Genomic DNA, 20,406 nt, shown 5'->3' with positions numbered 1-20,406 from the left:
TCATGGAAAGAAACAGAGGCCTGGAGATTTCTTTTGAGCACCTAGATTCAGCCATGCCTGAAACCTGTGGACCTGCTAGTTACATGAGCCAATGACTCTCTTTCACATCTAAGTCAGTTTGGGTTGTGTTTTCAATTACAAATATAACCCAAAGAATCCTGACAAATGCAACTGACAAACATTTCAGTTTATTGGCAAGCCATAGTGGGAAACCAGAGATGAACCCCAGACAGAACTTGGCCTCCCGGAATTGACAATGGAGGAGAGACAGCTATGGGTGTGTAGGCAAGGAAGAGACCTGTTCAAAACTGACAAGGCAGAACGTGAGAAAAGGTCAGCTGGGTGACTCAATGAAGGCTTTATATAAGAGGTGCTTGCAGGATGGGGAGAATTTGCAGGGGGGTGACATCCTCAGACCTGGTTCTTGGCACTGGGAAGAGTTGATGCAAAGAAATTCTGGGAGGCCAAAGAGGAGGCTTTGGGAATTGTCCAGCAGAAACAGAGAAGTCTGACAGAGGTGGTAAGCCAAGACCCCACAGACACAAGTCCTTTGAGGGCCCTAGAAGAAAAGACAAGGAGCTATGGTACTTCTCCCATGGTTTGGGATTTTTTGTTGTTTTTTTCTGAGACAGAGTCTTGCTCTGTTGCCTAGGCTGGAGTACAATGGTGAGATATTGGCTCAACTCAACCTCTGCCTCCCAGGTTCAAGTGATTCCTCTGCCTCTGCCTCCCGAGTAGCTGGGACTACAGGCACCTGCCACCACGCCCAGCTAATTTTTGTATTTTTAGTAGAGACAGGATTTCACCATGTTGGCCAGTTGGTCTCGAACTCCTGACCTGAGGTGATCCACCCGCCTTGGCCTCCCAAAGTGCTGGGATTACAGGCGTGAACCACCGTGCCCAGCCTCTCCCATGGTTTTGATTCACCCTTTTGATTGAGTGGCCACCACACGATGCTCCAGGACTCTGCATTCCCCCTTTTATTTAATGCCTCCCCAGTCCCTACTGGCCAGGACTGCACCGATTTCAGAGAGCAGAAGACACTGTCTCAGAGCGGCCGTGCCTAACATCACGCAGCTGCTCAGTGGCAGAGACTGGAGTGAGGCTCTGCCTTCTTTCCCACCCTTAATCCTGCTGCTGGGCGTGACACCTCTGCATTATCTTCAGTGAGCACTTATGATGTGCCTGATACTGGGCTGACTCTTTTCCAGGCTTAAGTCCCAGATCAGCTGTGTCAGGCGGATGATCATGGTCACCATTTTGCAAATGAGGCAATAGAGGCCCAGAGAGGTAATGTCACTTTTCCAGAGTCACACGGTTAGAAAGCGGCACGGTTAGGACCCAAACTGAGGTCTGGTTGGTTACCCAAAGCCCCTGCAAGACAAACACACCCAGACTTACCCACGTTTTGGAATCCTCCCATCCTTTGTCGTCTATATGATCTGTCTCCACCTACCCCACAGTGTCATAGCATTTCCTCTTTCCACTCCCAAAGTCAGTTCGACCCCATTCAGTGCTTAAAGGAAGGACCTTCACCAGGGCGGGGCACTGTGCCAGGGACAGCAGCTGCCTATTTGCTTCGGGCCGTTGATGCACAGAACACTTGCAAGAACCGTACCTGCTTTGTGGAAAGTAATTGTCAGTGTGTGTGTTGGCCTCTGCCCCTGCCGGTGGGGTCTGAGGGTGGACACATGTGGGGGTGCTCTGTGGGGTCCAGAGCCCCACATGGGGCAGGACCCAGGTAAGACGCTCCGTACGTGTGTGACGAATGAATGAATGACAGGATGGGTGGGTGGAGGCAAGGAAAGACTCTTCTTGCTGATTCTGGGTCTCATCTCCTACATTCATCTATTCAGTCTGTGGATTAACTTGCTTTTTTCGCTTTAATTAATTGTGGTGTTATTGGGATCCACCAAAAGCCAGGCCCCAGGCTGCTGCTGGGGACACACAGATGGCAGAATCATGGTCCCCAACCTTAAGGAGCCCCAGTCCAGCGGAGGAGAAAGGGCTAACTCACATGCCTTCAACCAACAAGCTTTTATGAAGGGATTCCCCGGACACAGGCTTGGGGCTGGGGGTGTTGGCGCAATGCAAATGAATCAGAAGGACCCACACAGCCCAGGGAGGATTCTGACGATTAGAATATAAGTGGCAGTGCTGCCAGGCACGGTGGCTCTTGCCTGTATTCCGAGCACTTTGGGAGGCTGAGACGGGTGGATTACTTGAAGTCAGGTGTTCGAGACCAGCCTGGCCAAAAGGTAAAACCCCATCTCTATTAAGAATACAAAAATTTGCCGGGCATGGTGGTGCATGCTTGTAATCCCAGCTACCTGGGTGGCTGAGGCAAGAGAATCACTTGAACCCGGGAGGTGGAGGTTGCAGTGAGCCAAGATGGACTTTGTTTTTTATATATATATATACACACACACACACACACACACACACACACACACACAAATGGCAGTGTACTGTGAGTGGCTCAGAGCATGGACTCCGGAGTCAGGCTTTCTGAGTTCAAATCCCAGCCCTGCCACTTACTAGGTGTGTGACCTTGGGCAATACACATTACCGCTCTGTGCCTCAGTTTCCTTGTTTATAAAATGGGAATAAGACAGTCCCTGCCTCTGGTTGCTGGGAGGGTAAATGCCTTCTTGCCAGACGTGAGCCGATCGAAGCAACTCACCTACTGCCCTGGAGGTGGCTTGTCTCTGGGACAAGGACTGAGCTTCAGACATCTTTGACTCCATCACAGGGCTTGGGGTGCCCACCAAAGGGTTGTCAAAAGCATGAGTGGTTCCAGCAGAAAATAATTTGCCTTGTAAAGTGAATGAACAATAAATAAATGGACAGATGACTAGGTGCAGGGCCAGGCCCACTTTAGCCAGGAGGATCTGGAAGATGAGACAGGGCACAGACAGATTGAGGGGCCAAATTCCAGGGAGCAAGGTGAGAACAGGGAGGGACCCAGAGAGCTCGCTCATGTCAAGAGGCCCACCCACCTGGGGAAGACAGAAAGTCAATGCCCATGAGCTGAACCAGACCCTAGGCTGGGTACTGGGACCTTGGAGATGGTGTGGTCTTGCCCTCAGAGAGTGGAACTGGTGGGACGTGGCTGGCCTCCCTCCCTCCCTTCTTCTCTCGCTCTTCTCCTCCCTCTCTTCTTCTCTCTCCACATCCCCTCTCTCTCTTTCTTCCTTCCCTCTCTCCTTCCCTTTCCTGTCTTTCTTCCCTCCCGCCTTCCCTCTCTTTCCCTCCCTCTCTCTTTCCTTCCTCTCTCTTTTTTCCTCCTTCCCTTTCCCTCTTTTGCCTTTCTTTCTCCCTTCTTTCCTGCCACAAACATCATTTGACTCCTGCTGTAGACTAGACCGTTCCAGCTCTGAGGGAACCAAGGTGAACAAGACAAGGTGCCCAGACTTCAAAGGACCAGGGGAGGACGCTGACCCGGTGAAAACTCCTTTAAATTTTCTCTGGGAGTGTTGTGTGAAGCATTCAGGCACCATTCCATGGGACAGGAGGAAGAAGACTCCAGCCTACAGTGGGGCAAGGCCCCCTCCATCAGTCAGTCCATAGGAAGTGGCTCCCCATATTCTAGGGGCAGGACCTGAGTGGGGTCTATTAGTGTCCAGATGTGGAATCCGGGACTTAGGGAAATACTTGAGAGCTGAAAGAATACAATTGTCACCTTCAAAATCAGGAAAAAAACCCAGCAAAGTCAAAATTAGTAAAAGTTGAATTAAAGGCCTTCAGACTGTAACATTGTGACAACTTTATTAATTGCTCTATTGAGCAGTCATAAGAAGGACAGTAACGTGTGAAAACATTTTGTTGCTTTGATCTTTCTTATTTGCCAAGAATTCCTGAGTAGGCAGTTCAAGTGTGACAACCTAGGACCTACTAGAAATTGGATGGATGATTCGTACCTGACTGATTTCACAAGCAAAATGGTGACAAGCCTTTCAACAATTTTACTGGCAAAATAAGGCAATTATCTTTGATGGGTGCGATGGGAGTGCACATCTGTGTGTTTGTTACCTGGAGAAGGGGTGGGGGCTGCTTCTGTCGGTGGGGAGAAGGAAGGTCAATGGGGCAGAGCCTGGTTAGCTGAACATCCCCCAGCCTGGCTGGCCCCTTGTGCAACCCCAGCCCTGTCACTCGCCTTCTCTGGTCTCAGTAGGCTGCGTGACCTCTTAGGCTCTTTCTAGCCAGGGCACTGAGCCATGTATGGAAAAAGATACCAGCTTGGAGGTTAAGGCTGGGCCAGTGGGACCAGGAAGCTGCCCCAGCTGGGGATTAGCAGTCATGCCAGGGGTAGGATGTCCTAGTCTTGGCACAGCTAGTCTTTAATGCCTCGCTGGGAATTTTCAATAAGAAATTCATCTCGCGACCCTCATGGCTGGGGCCTTTGTCCCTGAAAGGCAAACATCTTCCATGTGAGAAGACTTTGTGTAACCTGGAGAGGGAAGAGGAGGAGGAGGAGGAGCACACAGGCGGAGGTGTCATTGCTTCTCTTTCCGGAAGGACTCAGACTGGCCAGCCTGAACCACGGGTGACCTCTGAGGGTCCCAAACTCCCCACCCACCAAAGACCCTGTATTGTATATTATATAATATTAATCTTATGACAGATGCTCCTCATTTTATTTTATTTTTGTTTGTTTGAGACGGAGTTTCACTCTTTTGCCCAGGCTGCAGTGAAGTGGCACAATCTTGGCGCACTGCAGCATCCACCCCCCGGGTTCAAGTGATTCTCCTGTCTCAGCCTCCAGAGTAGCCGGGATTACAGGTGCCCGCCACCACGCCCAGCTAGATTTTGTATTTTTAGTAGAGATGGGGTTTCACCATGTTGGCCAGGCTGGTCTCAAATTCCTGATCTCAGGTGATCCGCCCGCCTCGGCCTCCCAAAGTGCTGGGATTACAGGTGTGAACCACTGCACTCGGCCAGATGGTCCTCATTTTATAATAAGTTATGTTCCAATAAACCCGTAGTAAAGTTGAATTATTGAAGTCAAACCGTGGTAATCTGGGACCATATGTGCACATATTCATCAGCATCATCTTCACCATCTTTGCTGTCGCCGTGCATCAAGGGCCTACCCTAAGCTAAGCCTTCGTGGTTGTTACCCCACTTTGACCTCACAGCACGCCCATGAGGTGAGCACTGTTCTTAGTCCCATTTCACAGATAAAGAGCCTGAGACTCAACAAGGTGCAGTCTCTGGCCCAGGTCACATAGCCAGCAACCAGCAGAGCAAGTATTCAAGCCCGGGAGAGCCCAAGCCCAGTGCCAGGCTCTGAGCACTGCCCTCAAAGCCCCTCACCATCGCTTTGATTTCCTAGGTCCTTGCCTGTCCACTATGCCTCTGAGATCCAGGAACAGGATGTTTACCCATTTTACAGATGAGGCAACTGAGGCCTAGGCCAACACCAGGTCTCGAGGTCACTGCATCACGCTCAGCACCCTGGGCTGTATTCCTGGGCTGGAACAAACTGCCTTCACGAGATTTCAGCACAGCCCTTGGCTCTGTGCTTCACAACTGAGGGAAGAGCGGGGCTCAGATGTGTGCAGAACCCAGTGTCAGGCAGCCAGGGAAGGAGGTGTGACAACCCTTCAAGACCACGGGCAAGACTGCAGCAGTGCTCTAATGGTCTGGGCTCTTGAGGCCTGGCCATCACCTTCTCCCTGCAGCCGCCCAGCTCTGTGCTATAACAGCGGAGCCACAGTTAGCGTAGGAACAGCCAGCTCCTGGAGCCACCAGTCTTGTCCCAATCTTTGCCTGGTTGCGTCATTTTGAGGACGGCCCCCCCACCCAGGTCCTTGCTGAGTTGCAGGTGGGTAAGCAGAAGGGCAGAGACCCATAGTGACCCTGAGCTCTGTGCCAGTCCTTCCCAGCCTGAGGCCAAGTGGGCACCCACCTGAGTTTCCTGTGCTGTTCCGGGTTGACACAGGCCCAACGCAGCAGGCGTTACAACCAACCCAAACATCGGTGGCCGAAGCAAAAACAGGATATTCAGGCCCAGGGACTCTCCCTCTTTGCTAACTGACCTCAGCCTGATATGGGTGGAAGGGTCTTCCCTGGGGGCCCAAATGCCTGGTTCCTGTCCTTGCAAGTGTGGACAAGCCACCTCCCTCTTTGAACTTCAGCTTCCTCAACTGGAAAATGGAGCTCTGAAAACCTGCCTTAAAGAGTTTTCATAAGGAATAACAGGAAAGTGCATCTAAAGTGCCCTTTAGGGACACCAAGCCCAGTGTCAGCACAAGCAGTTGCCAGGCATCTGCTGCACCTGCCGGGTGCAGACCCCTGGAGGCAGGATGCTGTACACTGGGAGACTGTCTGACTCCTTGTGGGCCACAGTTCTAGACCCATCTCTGTCCCTGTCTTGCTGAATGACCCCAAGCTGGTAGCTTCCCCTCTCTGAGCCTCAGTTTCCAAGTGATGACAGAGTTAGACTGAATGGTCGTTATGGGTCCTCCTGCCAGGACATTCTCCAATTCATTCATTCTCGGTCTCTCCCCAGTCCTCACCCACAAGGACCAAGGACCACCCCCTTGGTAGCTGCAGGCTCCATGAGGACCTGGTCTTAGTCTTGGCAGAAAGCCCTCTCCATAGCCATCCATTTCAATTCAAACATCCTGGGTGACCTTTGGGTTGGAAATCTCTCTCTCTGCTCATCCTGAGAGGGGTATTTTCCTTGGAGTGTCCTTGGATGATCCCAGAACCAAGGCTTGCTTCTGTGGGCAGCCTTCCATCCCATCTCCACCATATAAGAGCCGCCACCATTCAGCAGAATCCCAGCAGACTGTGCAGGGGGCAAGGATTTCATGAGCATCCTCCTCTAAACCTGTGAGTGGCGTGCTTCCCCCACTGGCACCACACATGGTGGTCTTCAGAAGGCTTTGGGGGCAAGAGGCAGAGGGGTGGGATTGCTTGGGTTAGCTAATATTTTGCATATAGCAGAGATAATCAATATATCTCTAAATTTGCTCTAAATAGCAACTTAGTGATGGGTACTCACTAAAGATTCCATTTCCTTCTGGGCAATTCTTACTCCTGTTCCTCCCATGACAGTCCAGGTATCAAGACAAATAGCAAATCAGAGCAAATTTAGAGATCTATAGATTATATTAAAATAAGCGTCAAACTAATGAACAATGCAGGTTCATGAGGTGGTCTCCACTGATTTCTTCATACTTTTATTCAACAAATATTTATTCATTTACTGTACTGTACTAGGTGCAGGCTTTTTACTGGTGCCTGAGGATTTGACAGTGAAATAAGTCACAGTCCTTCCCCTGTGGAGTTCACAGCCTGGTAGGAAAGGTGGTCAAATAATCAGGGAAGTGTTACCCAGGACCTTGATCAGGATAATGAAGGCAGCAAGGTGGGACTCTCCCAACTTAGAATCTGGGGAGGGGCCTACAGTAGGCTTCACAGAGGGCATGATATAGGAATTGACCTAAGTGGAAAAGTAAGAAGAAGAAAAATATTTTAGGCAGAGAAGACAGCGTATGAAAAGGAACCAAGAGTATGGGCTTGGAGTCAAGTCTGACTTTTCAAATCCCAGCTCCTTCACTCACTGGCTGTGTGTCTCCGGGCAAGTTGCTGTAGCTTTCTGACCTTGGTTGCCCATTTGTAAAATAAGAAATAACTACATCTATCTTAATGGAATGTTAAATGTTAAGAGTAATGGGAACTCACTGAAGAGACCATTTCCCTCTGGGCAATTCTCACTTTGTTCTTCCCATGACTGTCCAGGTGTCAAGACAAAAGATGCTTCAGCTTTGGAAATTTGTTCTCCTATGTGGCGTGCTCACTGGGACCTCCGAGTCTCTTCTTGACAATCTTGGCAGTGACCTAAGCAATGTCGTGAATGAGCTGAAACCTATTCTTCACGATGGACTTGAGACAGTTGACAATACTCTTAAAGGTAAATCAACGAGGGTTACGAAGAGTGTCACCTAAATTAGCCTCCTAAACACTATGCCTGCATTACCAGAGGCTGCCACTAGGGGCTACTCTTTATGGGTGGTTTACTGAGAAAAGTGGCTGTTGAATTCCTGGCTCATTCATTTCTTTCTAGAAACAAGCAATGCCACAATGACTATCCTTTTACATATTATATCCTGATAAACGTTTGCCAATATGTGCATAAGATAAATTCCTACAAGTGGGATTTCAAAAGTTCAAAAACTATGCCGTTGACAAATAATCTCCTATGTTAACACTGTCTCCAACAGTCTACAAGAGTGTTTTTTTTCCCACCCCTTTTCCAGCAGTGGGTCTGGACAACTTTAAATGTTCTGCCTGTCTCACAGATGAAAAGCTATAACTTATTTCACTTTGCATTCCTCTAAGTTCTCCAGAGACCTATCATAAAGACACTTTGCCCTCCTCCTCCTATAAGAATTACTGCTTTCTTTCTTTTCTTTCTTCATGCTTTTGGTGTCATGAAGTTTTTGCCCATGTCTATGTCTTGAATGGTATTGCCTATGTTTCCTCCTAGGGTTTTTATGGTTTTGGGTTTTACATTTATGTCTTTAAACCATCTTGAGTTAACTTTTGAATAAGATGTAAGGAAGGGGTCCAGTTTCAGTTTTCTGCATATGGCTAGCCAGTTTTCCCAGAACCATTTATCAAATAGGGAATCCTTTCCCCACTGCTTGTTTTTGTGAGGTTTGTTGAAGATCAGATGGTTGTAGATGTGTGGTGTTATTTCTGAAGTCTCTGTTCTGTTCCATTGATCTGTATGTCTGTTTTGGTACCAATGACCTGCTGTTTTGCTTACTGTATCCTTGTAGTATAGTTTGAAGCCAGGTAGCATGATGCCTCCAGCTTTGTTCCTTTTGCTTAGGATTGTCTTGCTATATGGGCTCTTTTTTGATTCCATATGAAATTTAAAGTAGTTTTTTCTAATTCTGTGAAGAAAGTCAATGGTAGTTCAATGGGAACAGATTGAATCTGTAAGTTACTTTGGGCAGTATGGCCATTTTCACGATATTGATTCTTCCTATCCATGAGCATGGAAAATTGACAAATGGGATCTAATTAAACTGAAAAGCTTCTGCACAGCAAAAGAAACCAGCATTAGAGTGAACAGGCAGTCTATAGAATGGGAGAACATTTTTGCACTCTACCCATCTGACAAAGGTCTAATATCAAGCATCTACAAGAAACTTAAACAAACTTACAAGAAAAGAACAAACAACCCCATCAGAAATTGTGCAAAGGATATGAACAGACACTTCTCAAAAGAAGATATTTATTTGGCCAACAAACATATGGAAAAAAGCTCATCATCACTGATCATTAGAGAAATGCAAATCAAAACCACAATGAAATACCATCTCATGCCAGTAAGAATGGCAATTATTTAAAAGTCAGGAAATAATAGATGCTGGCAAGGCTGTGGAGATATAGGAACACTTTTACACTATTGGTGGGACTGTAAATTAGTTCAACCATTGAGGAAGACAGTGTGGCTATTCCTCAAGGATCTAAAACCAGAAATACCATTTGACCCAGCAATCCCCATTACTGGATATATACCCAAAGGAATATAAATCATTCTACTGTAAAGACACATGTACACATATGTTTATTGCAGCACTATTTACAATAGCAAAGACATGGAACCAACCCAAATGCCCATCAATGATAGACTGGATAAAGAAAATGTGGTACATATACACCGTAGAATACTATGCAGCCATAAAAAAGAATGAGATCACGTCCTTTGTAGGGACATGGATGAAGCTAGAAGCCATCATCCTCAGCAAACTAACACAGGAACAAAAAATCAAACACTGCATGTTCTCACTCATAAATGGGAGTTTAACAAAGACAACACATGGATGCAGGGAGGGGAACAACACACACTGGGGCCTTTTGGGGGCTCGGGGGCAAGGAGAGGGAGAGAATTAGGACAAATACCTAATGCATGTGGGGCTTAAAACCTAGATGACGGGTTGATAGATGCAGCTCACTACCGTGGCACATGTATACCTATGTAACAAACCTGCACATTCTGCACATGTATCCCGGAACTTAAAGTAAAAGAAAAAAAAAAAGAATTATTGCTTTGTGGGCCTGCTGCAAAGCTGTCATTCTGGGACTCTCATTTGCCAGTTTCATGGATTGGAGCCATTTTTTCTCCTTGATTCTAGATTTTTCATTTCTTGAGTGTATTCTCTCATTCTTTCTAGTTTTTCAAACTCACGTGAGCATCTCACTTAACACAATAGACCCCTAAGTCACTCCTAAACACTGGCGTACAATCAATATCAATTGCCTGGCCAATTGGTTGATTGCTCTGTTGACAAATAATCAGAATATATTATTAATAGTATGGAGGCAGCATGAAGGAAACAAGAGTTCCCTGGGTGTGTGGCTAGACACATTTCTTAACCATCTTGAGCCTTTATTTCCTTAGTTGTAAAAAAGCAGACAATGACAATATCTACCTCACTGAGTTGTTATAAAGATTAAATGAAATAACATAGGCAAACAGTCTTACCCGGTACCTGGAGCATCGTAGCTACTTCGTAAGGGATGCATGACACAAAATGGCGATTGTTTTTGGCAGGTGTCCTTGAGAAACTGAAGGTCGACCTAGGGGTGCTTCAGAAATCCAGTGCTTGGCAACTGGCCAAGCAGAAGGCCCAGGAAGCTGAGAAATTGCTGAACAATGTCGTTTCTAAGCTGCTTCCAACTAATACGAACACTTTGGGGTGAGTTGGTGCTTCAAGGTGGAGAGGTTTGCTCTAAGAAAAGGGAAACATATCTTTGAGGAGGTAAGTTTAAGATGAAAGACAAGCCTCTTTCCCCTCCCACAGAGCCAAGGTGGTCTGAGCGAGGTCAGACCCACCAGAGCTTGAGTAAATTAGAGGCAGGGCTACAAGGTCAATCTGGGTGTCTTATGGGTTTGGGCTTCCATGTTCTTTAATTTCAGGGTCAGGGTGAAGGTTATATTCATCCTTACCTCTACCTGTTTGCTGGTACACAAAGTCCCTTTCCAAGGAATAAAACTTTTCTTTTCCATATGTAACTGGGGGTAAAAGCCCAGATCCCTTTAGAGGAAGGGAAACTGGAGTCTTCACCACATAACTCCAGGCAGTGGATCCACTCATAAACTTTTTATTTTATTGTTATTATTATTATTATTATTTTGAGACGAGGTTTCGCTCTTGTTGCCCAGGCTGGAGTGCAATGGCACGATTTTGGCTCACCATAACCTCGCCTCCCGGGTTCAAGCGATTTTCCTGCCTCAGCCTCCTGAGTAGCTGGGATTACAGGCATGTGCCACCACACCCAGCTGATTTTGTACATTTAGTAGAGATGGGGTTTCTCCATGTTGGTCAGGCTGGTCTCGAACTCCCGACCTCAGGTGATCCACCTGCCTCGGCCTCCCAAAGCTCTGGGATGACAGGCATGAGCCACCGTGCCCGGCCCCACTCATGAACTTTTAAAGTCAGACTGTTCTGGCCTCAAAATCTGCCTCTGGCACTTACTCCCCTGGAGATCTGGGGGAAATATCACACCAGCCTGAGCCTTGGTGTGCTGTGCCATAAAATGGAGAGAATCAAACCTCTGAACAGGGCTATAGTGAAGACTAAAGAAGGCAAGGCTGACGAGGCCCAAACGCTCAACTCAGGGAAGTGCTTGGCAAGTGGCTGTTATGAGGAGTGACAAGGGTGAATTGTGGGTTTTACACAGGTTGAAAATCAGCGACTCCCTCATCCTGGATGTCAAAGCTGAACCAATCGATGGTGGCAAAGGCCTTAACCTGAGCTTCCCCGTCACCGCGAATGTCACTACAACCTTGTGAGTAAGCGCTAGAATCTGAGATTTGGGAAAGGCAGTGCAACCTGGCCGATGGATGCCCAACCTGGGAATCAGGCACCTCCTCCTGTTACTGGGTGACCTTGGGCCTCAGTTTCCCAATCTGTGAGTGAGAGGACCCTTCTGGGTCTAAGATCTCAATCCTTAAAATGTTATAGAGAACTCTAGCCATAATCAAGGGTCTTTTAAAAATAATACTCCAATGAATGTAGTTTTGAAATCATGACATTTATCTGGTTTTAAAATTTGAAAAGTTGAGAAAACAAGCATTTATTATTCCTTGGCAAAATTTCCTCCGGCATTATTTTGTCTCTCAAGATTCTCTCTAAATTGCAGAGACCATTACAGAAAAATTCATAAAGTAATACACACTGTATAATAAAGTATGTGTGTGCAAAATATAAGTTTAAACTCTTTTAATTTTAGCTGGGAGTGGTGGCTTATACCTGTAATCCCAGCAATTTGGGAAGCTGAGGTGGGAGGATCGCTTGAGCTCAGGAGTTCGTGACCAGCCTGGACAATATGACAAAACCCTGTCTCTACAAAAAATACAAAAATTAACCAGGTGTGGCAGTGCACGCCTGCAGTCCCAGCTACTTGGGAGGCTGAGGCAGGAGGATTGCTTGAGCCCGAGAGGTCAAGGCTGCAGTGAGCCCTGATTGCACCAGTGCACTCCAGCCTGGGTGACAGAGTGAGACCCTGTCTCACGAAAATTAAAAAATTTTAATTTTAAAGGAGATAGACAAGAAAGGAGCATGTGTGAAAGCACTTCTGTAAACTACATGCACTAATGGTGCCATCCATCATTTAGCTATGAGATCTTGGGAAAGTTACTTAACCTCTCTGTACCAAGGTTTCCTCATTCAGAAAATAGGGATAGTAATAAATGAATCCAGGTAAAATACATTTTAAAATACCTACACATAAATTGTTGTCAATAAATATTAACTATTATTATTTTACCTATTAGTGTAATGTTGTATAAAAAATTCATATGAGCTAAACCCAAGTGGCCAGGAGAAGAAGCCCCTAATATAAACATGTAAATTTCATAGAGGATATGGACCATGTTGATATTACCTGGGCCATGTTGACATTACACATAGACATTCTGACTCATGTCCACACAGGTGGAAGAACCCAACTGGGCAACAGGCAGGACCTTCTAGACTCTGTTCACTGTGCATCTTACTTCCTGCAGGCCCATCATTGGCCAGATTATCAACCTGAAAGCTTCCTTGGACCTCCTGACTGCAGTCAGCATTGAAACTGATCCCCAGACAAATCAGTCTGTTGCTGTCCTGGGAGAATGCGCCAGTGACCCAACCAGCATCTCACTTTCCTTGCTGGACAAGTAAGTCCTGTCATCTTAGCAGAGCTGGGCTCTCAGGGAACTTGAGGACCCCTAATTTCAGCTCTAGTCCTATAAATAAGAGAAGGCCTCGTGGTGAAAGTGTTCAAGCTCTGGGGTCATGTTGACCTTGGTTTAAACATCAGCTCTGCCACTAACTTGTAACTTTATCACCAACTTGATCCTCTAAGCCTGTTTTCACATCTGTAAACTGGGGGTGTTCATAATAACTACTCATAGGCTTCTGAGATGACCAGATGAGAAAATACAAATATTTAGAATGCAGCCTAGAACATGCTGCCTCTCTCCCTGCTGGTTCTCTCCATTACTAAGACTGGAGTGTTGAGCTCCCCACCATAATCATTAATTTCTTCATTTCACCTTTCAACTCTGTCAGTTTCTGCTTCATACCGTTTGGAGCTCTGTTGTTAGGTGCATGCACATTAGGATTGTTATGACTTCTTGGAGAATTGTCCCCTTTATTGTTATGTAATGTCCCTCAATAATAATAATAATAATAATAAAATTATATTTACCTTCTTGCCTCCAGAAGGAGAGGGGAGAGTAAGCGCCTGCCATGGGCTCTAATTTCAGATTGTCCCCAAATTGTTCTCCACCCAGTGGAAATTTCCTGAAAGGAGATCTTGAAAACTTAATCCTCCCCATTTAAATCATTGATCCCTTTTAATCCACAAAATCTACATCTTAAGCTCTGTGCTTGAAAGAGCAGGTCTGACTCAGACAAGAGGGTGGAGGGAAAAAGAGTGACACTGGCCGATGGCTGGGAGAAGAAGAACGACCCAGAAGCTGAGGGCTGGGGCTATTTGGCCTTGGCCAGGAGCAAGGCTGGGTCCTCAGCTCTCAGCCCTGATGGCCATGAGCAGAGGACACTCCACTTGCCCTGCACTGAGGGATCTGAACACAGGTTGCCCAAAGACCCCTGAAAACCAAAGAAGGTTTCCATAGCCTGATGTGAGTTGCAAAGGACGGGATGTAAATTCAGAGACCGGAGTCTGGCTGGGTGCTATCTTCCCAAGTAGCCTCAGGAACTCCATCCTGCTGCACTGGGTCTGTGCCCACATCTGTGAGATGGCACCACTCTGCAGCTCCAGATCCTTCCAGGGCCTTTCTTTGCACTTGTGGTTCAATCCCAAGTGCTCCCCATGGTCATATAGGCTCTGTTTGATCTGGCCCCACCCTTGTATCCCTGCACCCTCCCCTTACTCACTGTGCCCAGATACAGTGGCCTTTGTGCCGTGCCTCAGATAGGCTCTTTCCCAGCTCAAGACCTTTGCATGGGATGCTCTGGCTGCCTAGAGCATCTTCTTCTCACTCTGCTTCAATGGACTGCTGCATCCTGCAGGGCCTTCACAGGGCTCCTCCTATTCTCTCTCGTAAGAGTCTACTCTTGCCTTTAAAGCACTTGTCACAAGTTCTCAACGTATATTTAATTGCATGTTCACTTTTTTCATTCTTTCAGCCAAAAATGTATTGCGACTGAGCATGGTGGCTCCACACTGGTAATTCCAGCACTTTTGGAGGCTGAGGTGGGCGGATCAGTTGAGGTCAGGAGTTCAAGACCAGCTTGGCCAACATGGCAAAACTCCATCTCTACTAAAAATACAAAAATTAGCCAGGGTTGGTGGCAAGTGCCTGTAATCCCAGCTACTTGGCATGCTGAGGCACAAGCACTGCTTGAACCCAGGAGGCAGAGGTTGCAATAAGCCGAGATGATGCCACTGCACTCCAGTCTGGGTGACAGAGCAAGACCTTGTCTCAAAAAAAAAAAAAAAGGTGTATTGAGCAGGCACCATTCTGGGCTCTGGAGAACTGATTGGTAATGACAAACAAGGTCCCTGTTCTTGCGGAGCTTACCTAAGGGAAAGCTAAGCTGGCCTGGATCTGTGTCCACATCTGTGAAATGACACCGCTCTACAGCTCCAAATCTTCTCAGGGCTTTTCTTTGCACTTTGGATCAAATCAACCCAAATTCAGTCCATCAGTAAAGAACGCTCCAGGGAAATATGAGTCCTGCACAGAGCATTACCCTTAACAGGGCACTGTGATAGCAAAGCCCTCTCTTAGATAAGTAGTCAAGGAAGGCTGCCCTGAGGAGGTGGCAGTTATACTGACAGTTGAAGGTGGGAGGAGCCAACCTTGGCAAGAATTGTTTAGGTACCACATTAGGGTATGTTTGGACCGTTAATGTTTAGGTACCAGGTTAGGGGATGTTTGTACTTCGCTCATTCGGTACCAGGGCCCAGCTAGGTTCCTGGTGCAGAGTTGATGCTCTGTGAATATGGGTTGAATGAATGAACAAATAAGGTCTCTGTGCTGAGAATCTCATGAGGCCCTGGGGTGAGCCACTGGTCAGATGTGGGATTCTAAGTGATGATCCATGTGGCTCTGTCTGTAGTTAGAAAGGAGTTTCCATGTCCCTGGGATTTCTCTGACTCCACAGTGTTTCCCCCCAGCTTTTGGCAGTTTCCCCCATCTCTTGCCCACTTGACTAGGCTTTAACAGTTCCTTGTGTTTGCAGCCGCAGCCAAATCATCAACAACGTCGTGAATAGAGTGATCAACACGCTGAAAAGCACCGTATCCTTCCTGGTGCAGAAGGAGGTAAGTCTCCCACTCCTTGGGGCCCAGATCCAGGCCTGGTCATGGCATTTTGGGGAATTTGCAGGCCTGGCTGTATCCTCTGGGCACTTTTCCTTCAGAGGTGAAAGCTTCTCCTTGGGAGGTCAGCTGGAACTTCCTCCCCTACTAATCAGCCTGGGGGGCAGCAGGGGAGAACAGAGGCCTGACATCAGCTGGAATTGCCAGGACCCAAACTTGAGCCACTCAACATATCCATGCACTACCAATATGCTTTTGCAGCTAACATCTTCGACACAATTTTACTTAAATACATTTCTTTAGAAGCATTTATTTTTAAAAATAAAACTTTATATCCCTATCACAAATAGAAAATTAATATCACATATCATACAATCAATGGAAAAACTAAACACAGACTTATAAAATAGTTTTAATTTTTTTTTCCATCTGTGCATCACCCAGAACCATAGGTACCATGTGCAGGATTCCTAGGCCCACAGTTGCAGATATACTAAATCAGTCATTCTGGAAGGGGACCCAGGAATGTGGGTTTATAAAAGAAAAACCCTCCGGATGGCTCCGTGACCCACTGAACCAGAGTTTATTTGTATTCCAAGTGTGGTCCTCCACCAGCTTCAGCCTCAGCTGGGTGCTTGATAGGAACATGGAATCTCAGGCCCCACCCTAGACCTGCTGAATTGCAATCTGCAGGGAACTGTGTACACACAAGAGCATGAGATACTCTGCTCTACAACCTCAGGGCAAACGCCTCAGGGCACCATTTGACCCTTTAAAATTCCAGGGTTCCAAAGCTCAACAACATGGGGATGTCAACACTCTAGAATGTAGATTTCTGAGGTCCTAGAATTCTAGTGTTCTAAGGTTTTAGGATTCTAACACCCTAGGGTTTCCAGATTTAAGATTGCTGGGATCCCATTTCTCTAAAATTCCAAAGTTCAGGCCAGGCACGGTGGCTCATGCCTGTAATCCCAGCTCTTTGGAAGGTCAAGGTGGGCAGATCACTTGAGGTCAGGAGTTCAAGACCAGCCTGGCCAACATGGTGGAACCCTGTCTCTACTAAAAACACAAAGATTAGTCATGCATGTTTAGGTACCAGCTTAGGGGATGTTTGTACTTCGCTCATTTGGTACCAGGGCCCAGCTAGGTTCCTGGTGCATAGTTGGTGCTCTGTGAATATGGGTTGAATGAATGAACGAATAAGGTCTCTGTGCTGAGAATCTCATGAGGCCCTGGGGTGAGCCGCTGGTCAGATGTGGGATTCTAAGTGATGATCCATGTGGCTCTGTCTGTAGTTAGAAAGCAGTTCATGTTCCTTGGGTTTACAGGCACATGTCCCAGTCTCTTGGGAGACTGAGGCAGGAGAATCACTTGAATCTGGGAGGCGGAGGTTGCGGTGAGCAGAGATTGTACCACTGCATTCCAGCCTGGGCAAGACAGTGAGACCCTGCCTCAAAAAAAAAAACCAATAAAACAAAATGAAATCCTAAAGTTCAAAGGTTCTAAGATCCCTAGAAATGAGCTCCTCTGTGGGTGGCAAGCAGTTTGTTTCTAGCCCAGGAGAACGGTCTGTTCTTCCTCCTTCTCCTGACCGTCCTCTTCCTCCTCTCTCTGGCTGTCAGATATGCCCACTGATCCGCATCTTCCTCCACTCCCTGGATGTGAAATTCATTCAGCAGATCATCGGTAAGTCAATGGGGAAGTGGGGACCTTCTGAGGCAGGCCTGGAGTTCTGTGCCCACCGCAATAAGCAGTTCTGGTCAGGAGACCCTGGAGAAGCAGAAGAACCCACTGTCCTAAGCAAATTAGGAGCTGTGGCTTCCCTCCACAGGCACTTGGGGACTCTCTTTGGCTTTTGGGTCTACAGGCATGGCTGAGGTTGCTGGGGAGAAATGGAGTAAGTAAAGGTGTCAAGACCCTGGAGGTGACCCTTCTATGAAAATAGCCACAAGTCAGCCAGGAACGGTGGCTCACACCTGTAATCCCAGCACTTTGGGAGGCTGAGGTGGGCAGATCACTTGAGTTCAGGAGTTTGAGACCAGCCTGGGTGACACGGTGAAATCCCATCTCTACAAAAAAAATACAAAAATTAGCCAGCTGTGTGGCATGCACCTGTAGTCCCAGCTACTCAGGAGGCTGAGGTGGGAGGATTGCTTGAGCCTGGGAGGCGAACATTGCAGTGAGCCGACATCATGCCACTGCACTCCAGCCTGGGCGACAGAGTGAGATCCCGATCTCAAAAAAAAAAATTAAAAAAAAAAAAAGAAGAAGAAAGGAAATAGCTGCAAGTCCAGTCCCTTAGGCAGTCACTTCGTGCTCTGTACTCACTATCTCACTGGATCCTTGCAACAACCCTGTGGGGTGGGTACAGTCATTGTATCCACTCTACAAATGAACAAACTGAAGCTCAGAGAGGTGTAGTAACATCCCTGGGGTCCCACAGCTGTCAGGTGACCTGCAGGAGAGCGGCATCTTTTGGAGTCTGGTCTCTATTCAATTTTCCAGAGACAGAGACTAAAACCTGCTATTGATTTTGTTTCAGATAATCTTCAGCATGAAACCCAGCTGCAAACCCACATCTGAAGAGGATGAATGACGAGCACCACTGTGATGCCTGCTGGTGAGGAGCCAGGCTCTAAGCCCCAATGCACAGGGCCTATGGTGAAGAAAAGCCAAGCATGGCTTCCCTTCTTTTTGTGTTAGAAGACTGTGCCTTCATCTCAGTCATAGACTGAGCACTGGCCCCTGTCCCAGGCTAGGGCCTGATTCTGGTCACACTCTGAATACTGAGCCTTAATCACTGAACTATGATTCTGGCCCTAGACTGAGCCTGGATCCTAGTCACAGACCGAGCTTTGATGCCAGTTATTGACTGAGCCTTAGTCTTGGTCACAGACTGAGCCCCAACCTTGGTCTCAAATGGATCCATGATTCTGATCACATATTGGGCCCTGAACCTGGCTCCAGTGGTGGCCTGCAATCAATCTTTCCACATCTGCCATTGTTCTGAAGGAGGGTGAGGGGAATGTAGATGAGTCAGTGCTAGGTGCCAATGAAAGACCCCAAACCACAGGTCCCAGTTTCTTCTTCCCAGGACTTAAACCACATGGGGTATTGTGGGAAAGAGCTGGGACACTGGAGCCAGGTCAACCTGGGTCCCATCAAGTGCCCAGTGGATGACAGCTGGGTATAAGGGCAGCCTAGCTGCAAATGTCCTAACCCCCTGTGGTCTCATTCCAGATTGGTTCCCAGTGGCTTGCGCCACCCCCTTATAGCATCTCCTTCTGGGAAGCTGCTGCCACCACCTAACCAGCGTGAAAGCCTAAGTCCCACCAGAAGTACCTTCCCAGATGCCCCTCCTGCTCACAGTCAGAACAGCAGTTTCTACACATACTCTCCTGTCCCTGGCAATAAAGGCTCATTTCTGCACCCTTCTGTGTGGCTCATTGTATTCCCTCCATTTGGGATTTGTTGGTGGGAATTGGGGAGGGAGGTTGGGGACTGCAACTAGTGTGGGAGAGACCTGGATCCAGAGCTAGAAGGCTCAGTGAGAATATCCAGCCCCATCTCCTGGTTCTATAAAGGGGGCCACGGAGACACAGAGAGGCAACAAACCAGCCCAAGTCTCACAGCCAGTCTGTGGCGATGGCAGACCTCTGATCTATCCATTCACACATTCAACAGGTATGTAGTGAGCACCTACTCTGTGCCAGACAGGCAGTGGGAACTGGAAAGTCACATTCTGGGAGCAGTCCCACCCAGCGCTTTCCTCCATTCCTCTCCAGGGGCCCTGAGGATTCTCGGAGAATCAGGGGACACCCCGCCTGACTGGAGTCAGGAGTATAAGGCAGAGTGATGCAGGCTCAGAGGCCTGTGGCCCCATCTCCACCTGCCCTGTTGACCCCGCTGCCCTCTAGGGGCCCCACTGGAGCAGAGATGTCTTTTCCAGGGGGTGCTGAGAGTTCTCAGTCTGCAGCGCCCTCACCCACCCCTCCCATCACCTGAGAGCCTGTGCACCCACCTGCCAGGCTGCCTGGAGGTCCAGCTTCCCTAGTTAGGTCGAGAACCCTGGGATGCTCACCTATCCTATGGAGACCAGCTTCTCCCTCCACCCAAAGCCCCTCCATCCACACCCCAGAATGCAGCTCAGCCCATGCTGCACCAGGCTGTGGCAAAGACAGCATCACACTGCTCACAGCAACACGTCATGGGGGGCTGCCTTTGTGCGGCATGCGGGCTCCATTGATTCCTTACCACACCCATGCACCAGGAGAGCCATTATCACACCCATTTGACAGAGAACTCTGAGGCTGACGGAAGCAAAGTGACTCCTCCGGGTCACACAGTGAGCAAGGGGGCAGAGCCAGGCTTTGAATCCACAGCTGTAGGACCCCTGGATTTACTACAAATGAAGACACTGAGGCACAAAGAGGGCCCAGGCTCAGAGAGGTGACATCCTGGCTTCCAGGCACTTTGGCCACTACTCTTGCCAGTCTCCAGCAGGCTCCACTTCCCTGGCCCAGGACAGACGAGGCGCTCTGGGTGCTGTTCTTCTCCCCCATGTGTGGACCCTCGGCTCTTCCTTTGTTCTAGAAGGGGCAG

The 20,406-nt window shown here is 47.9% G+C and overlaps 1 protein-coding gene across 2 annotated transcripts; it reads left to right on the top strand.

Annotated features, from left to right (window-relative positions):
- The first annotated feature begins 387 nt into the window (after window positions 1-387).
- Window positions 388-19,233, top strand: BPIFA2 (BPI fold containing family A member 2). Of its 2 annotated transcripts, none has more exons than XM_050807297.1 (9): window positions 388-520; window positions 7,753-7,924; window positions 10,580-10,724; window positions 11,710-11,817; window positions 13,037-13,189; window positions 15,726-15,807; window positions 17,427-17,490; window positions 18,347-18,424; window positions 19,045-19,233. In XM_050807297.1, exons 2-8 carry the CDS (start codon window positions 7,768-7,770, stop codon window positions 18,385-18,387), a joined length of 750 nt encoding a protein of 249 aa, XP_050663254.1. In that variant the 5' UTR covers window positions 388-520; window positions 7,753-7,767; the 3' UTR covers window positions 18,388-18,424; window positions 19,045-19,233. The 2 variants fall into 2 exon arrangements, with proteins under 2 accessions (XP_050663254.1, XP_050663253.1); XM_050807296.1 differs by lacking the exon at window positions 388-520 and adding an exon at window positions 6,709-6,840.
- Window positions 19,234-20,406: the final 1,173 nt, after the last annotated feature.

Source organism: Macaca thibetana, chromosome 10, assembly GCF_024542745.1.
Source record: "Macaca thibetana thibetana isolate TM-01 chromosome 10, ASM2454274v1, whole genome shotgun sequence".
NCBI lineage: Eukaryota > Metazoa > Chordata > Mammalia > Primates > Cercopithecidae > Macaca > Macaca thibetana.
The sequence above is the reverse complement of the archived record's forward strand: the minus strand, read 5'-3'. Positions and strand labels throughout refer to the sequence as shown.

Coding starts and splice junctions, on each gene's coding strand:
- BPIFA2 (XM_050807297.1), top strand. CDS start 7,768: ATGCTTCAGCTTTGGAAATTTGTTCTCCTATGTGGCGTGCTCACTGGG. Junction 13,190..15,725: donor TCACTTTCCTTGCTGGACAA/GTAAGTCCTGTC, acceptor TTGTGTTTGCAG/CCGCAGCCAAATCATCAACA. Junction 17,491..18,346: donor ATTCATTCAGCAGATCATCG/GTAAGTCAATGG, acceptor ATTTTGTTTCAG/ATAATCTTCAGCATGAAACC.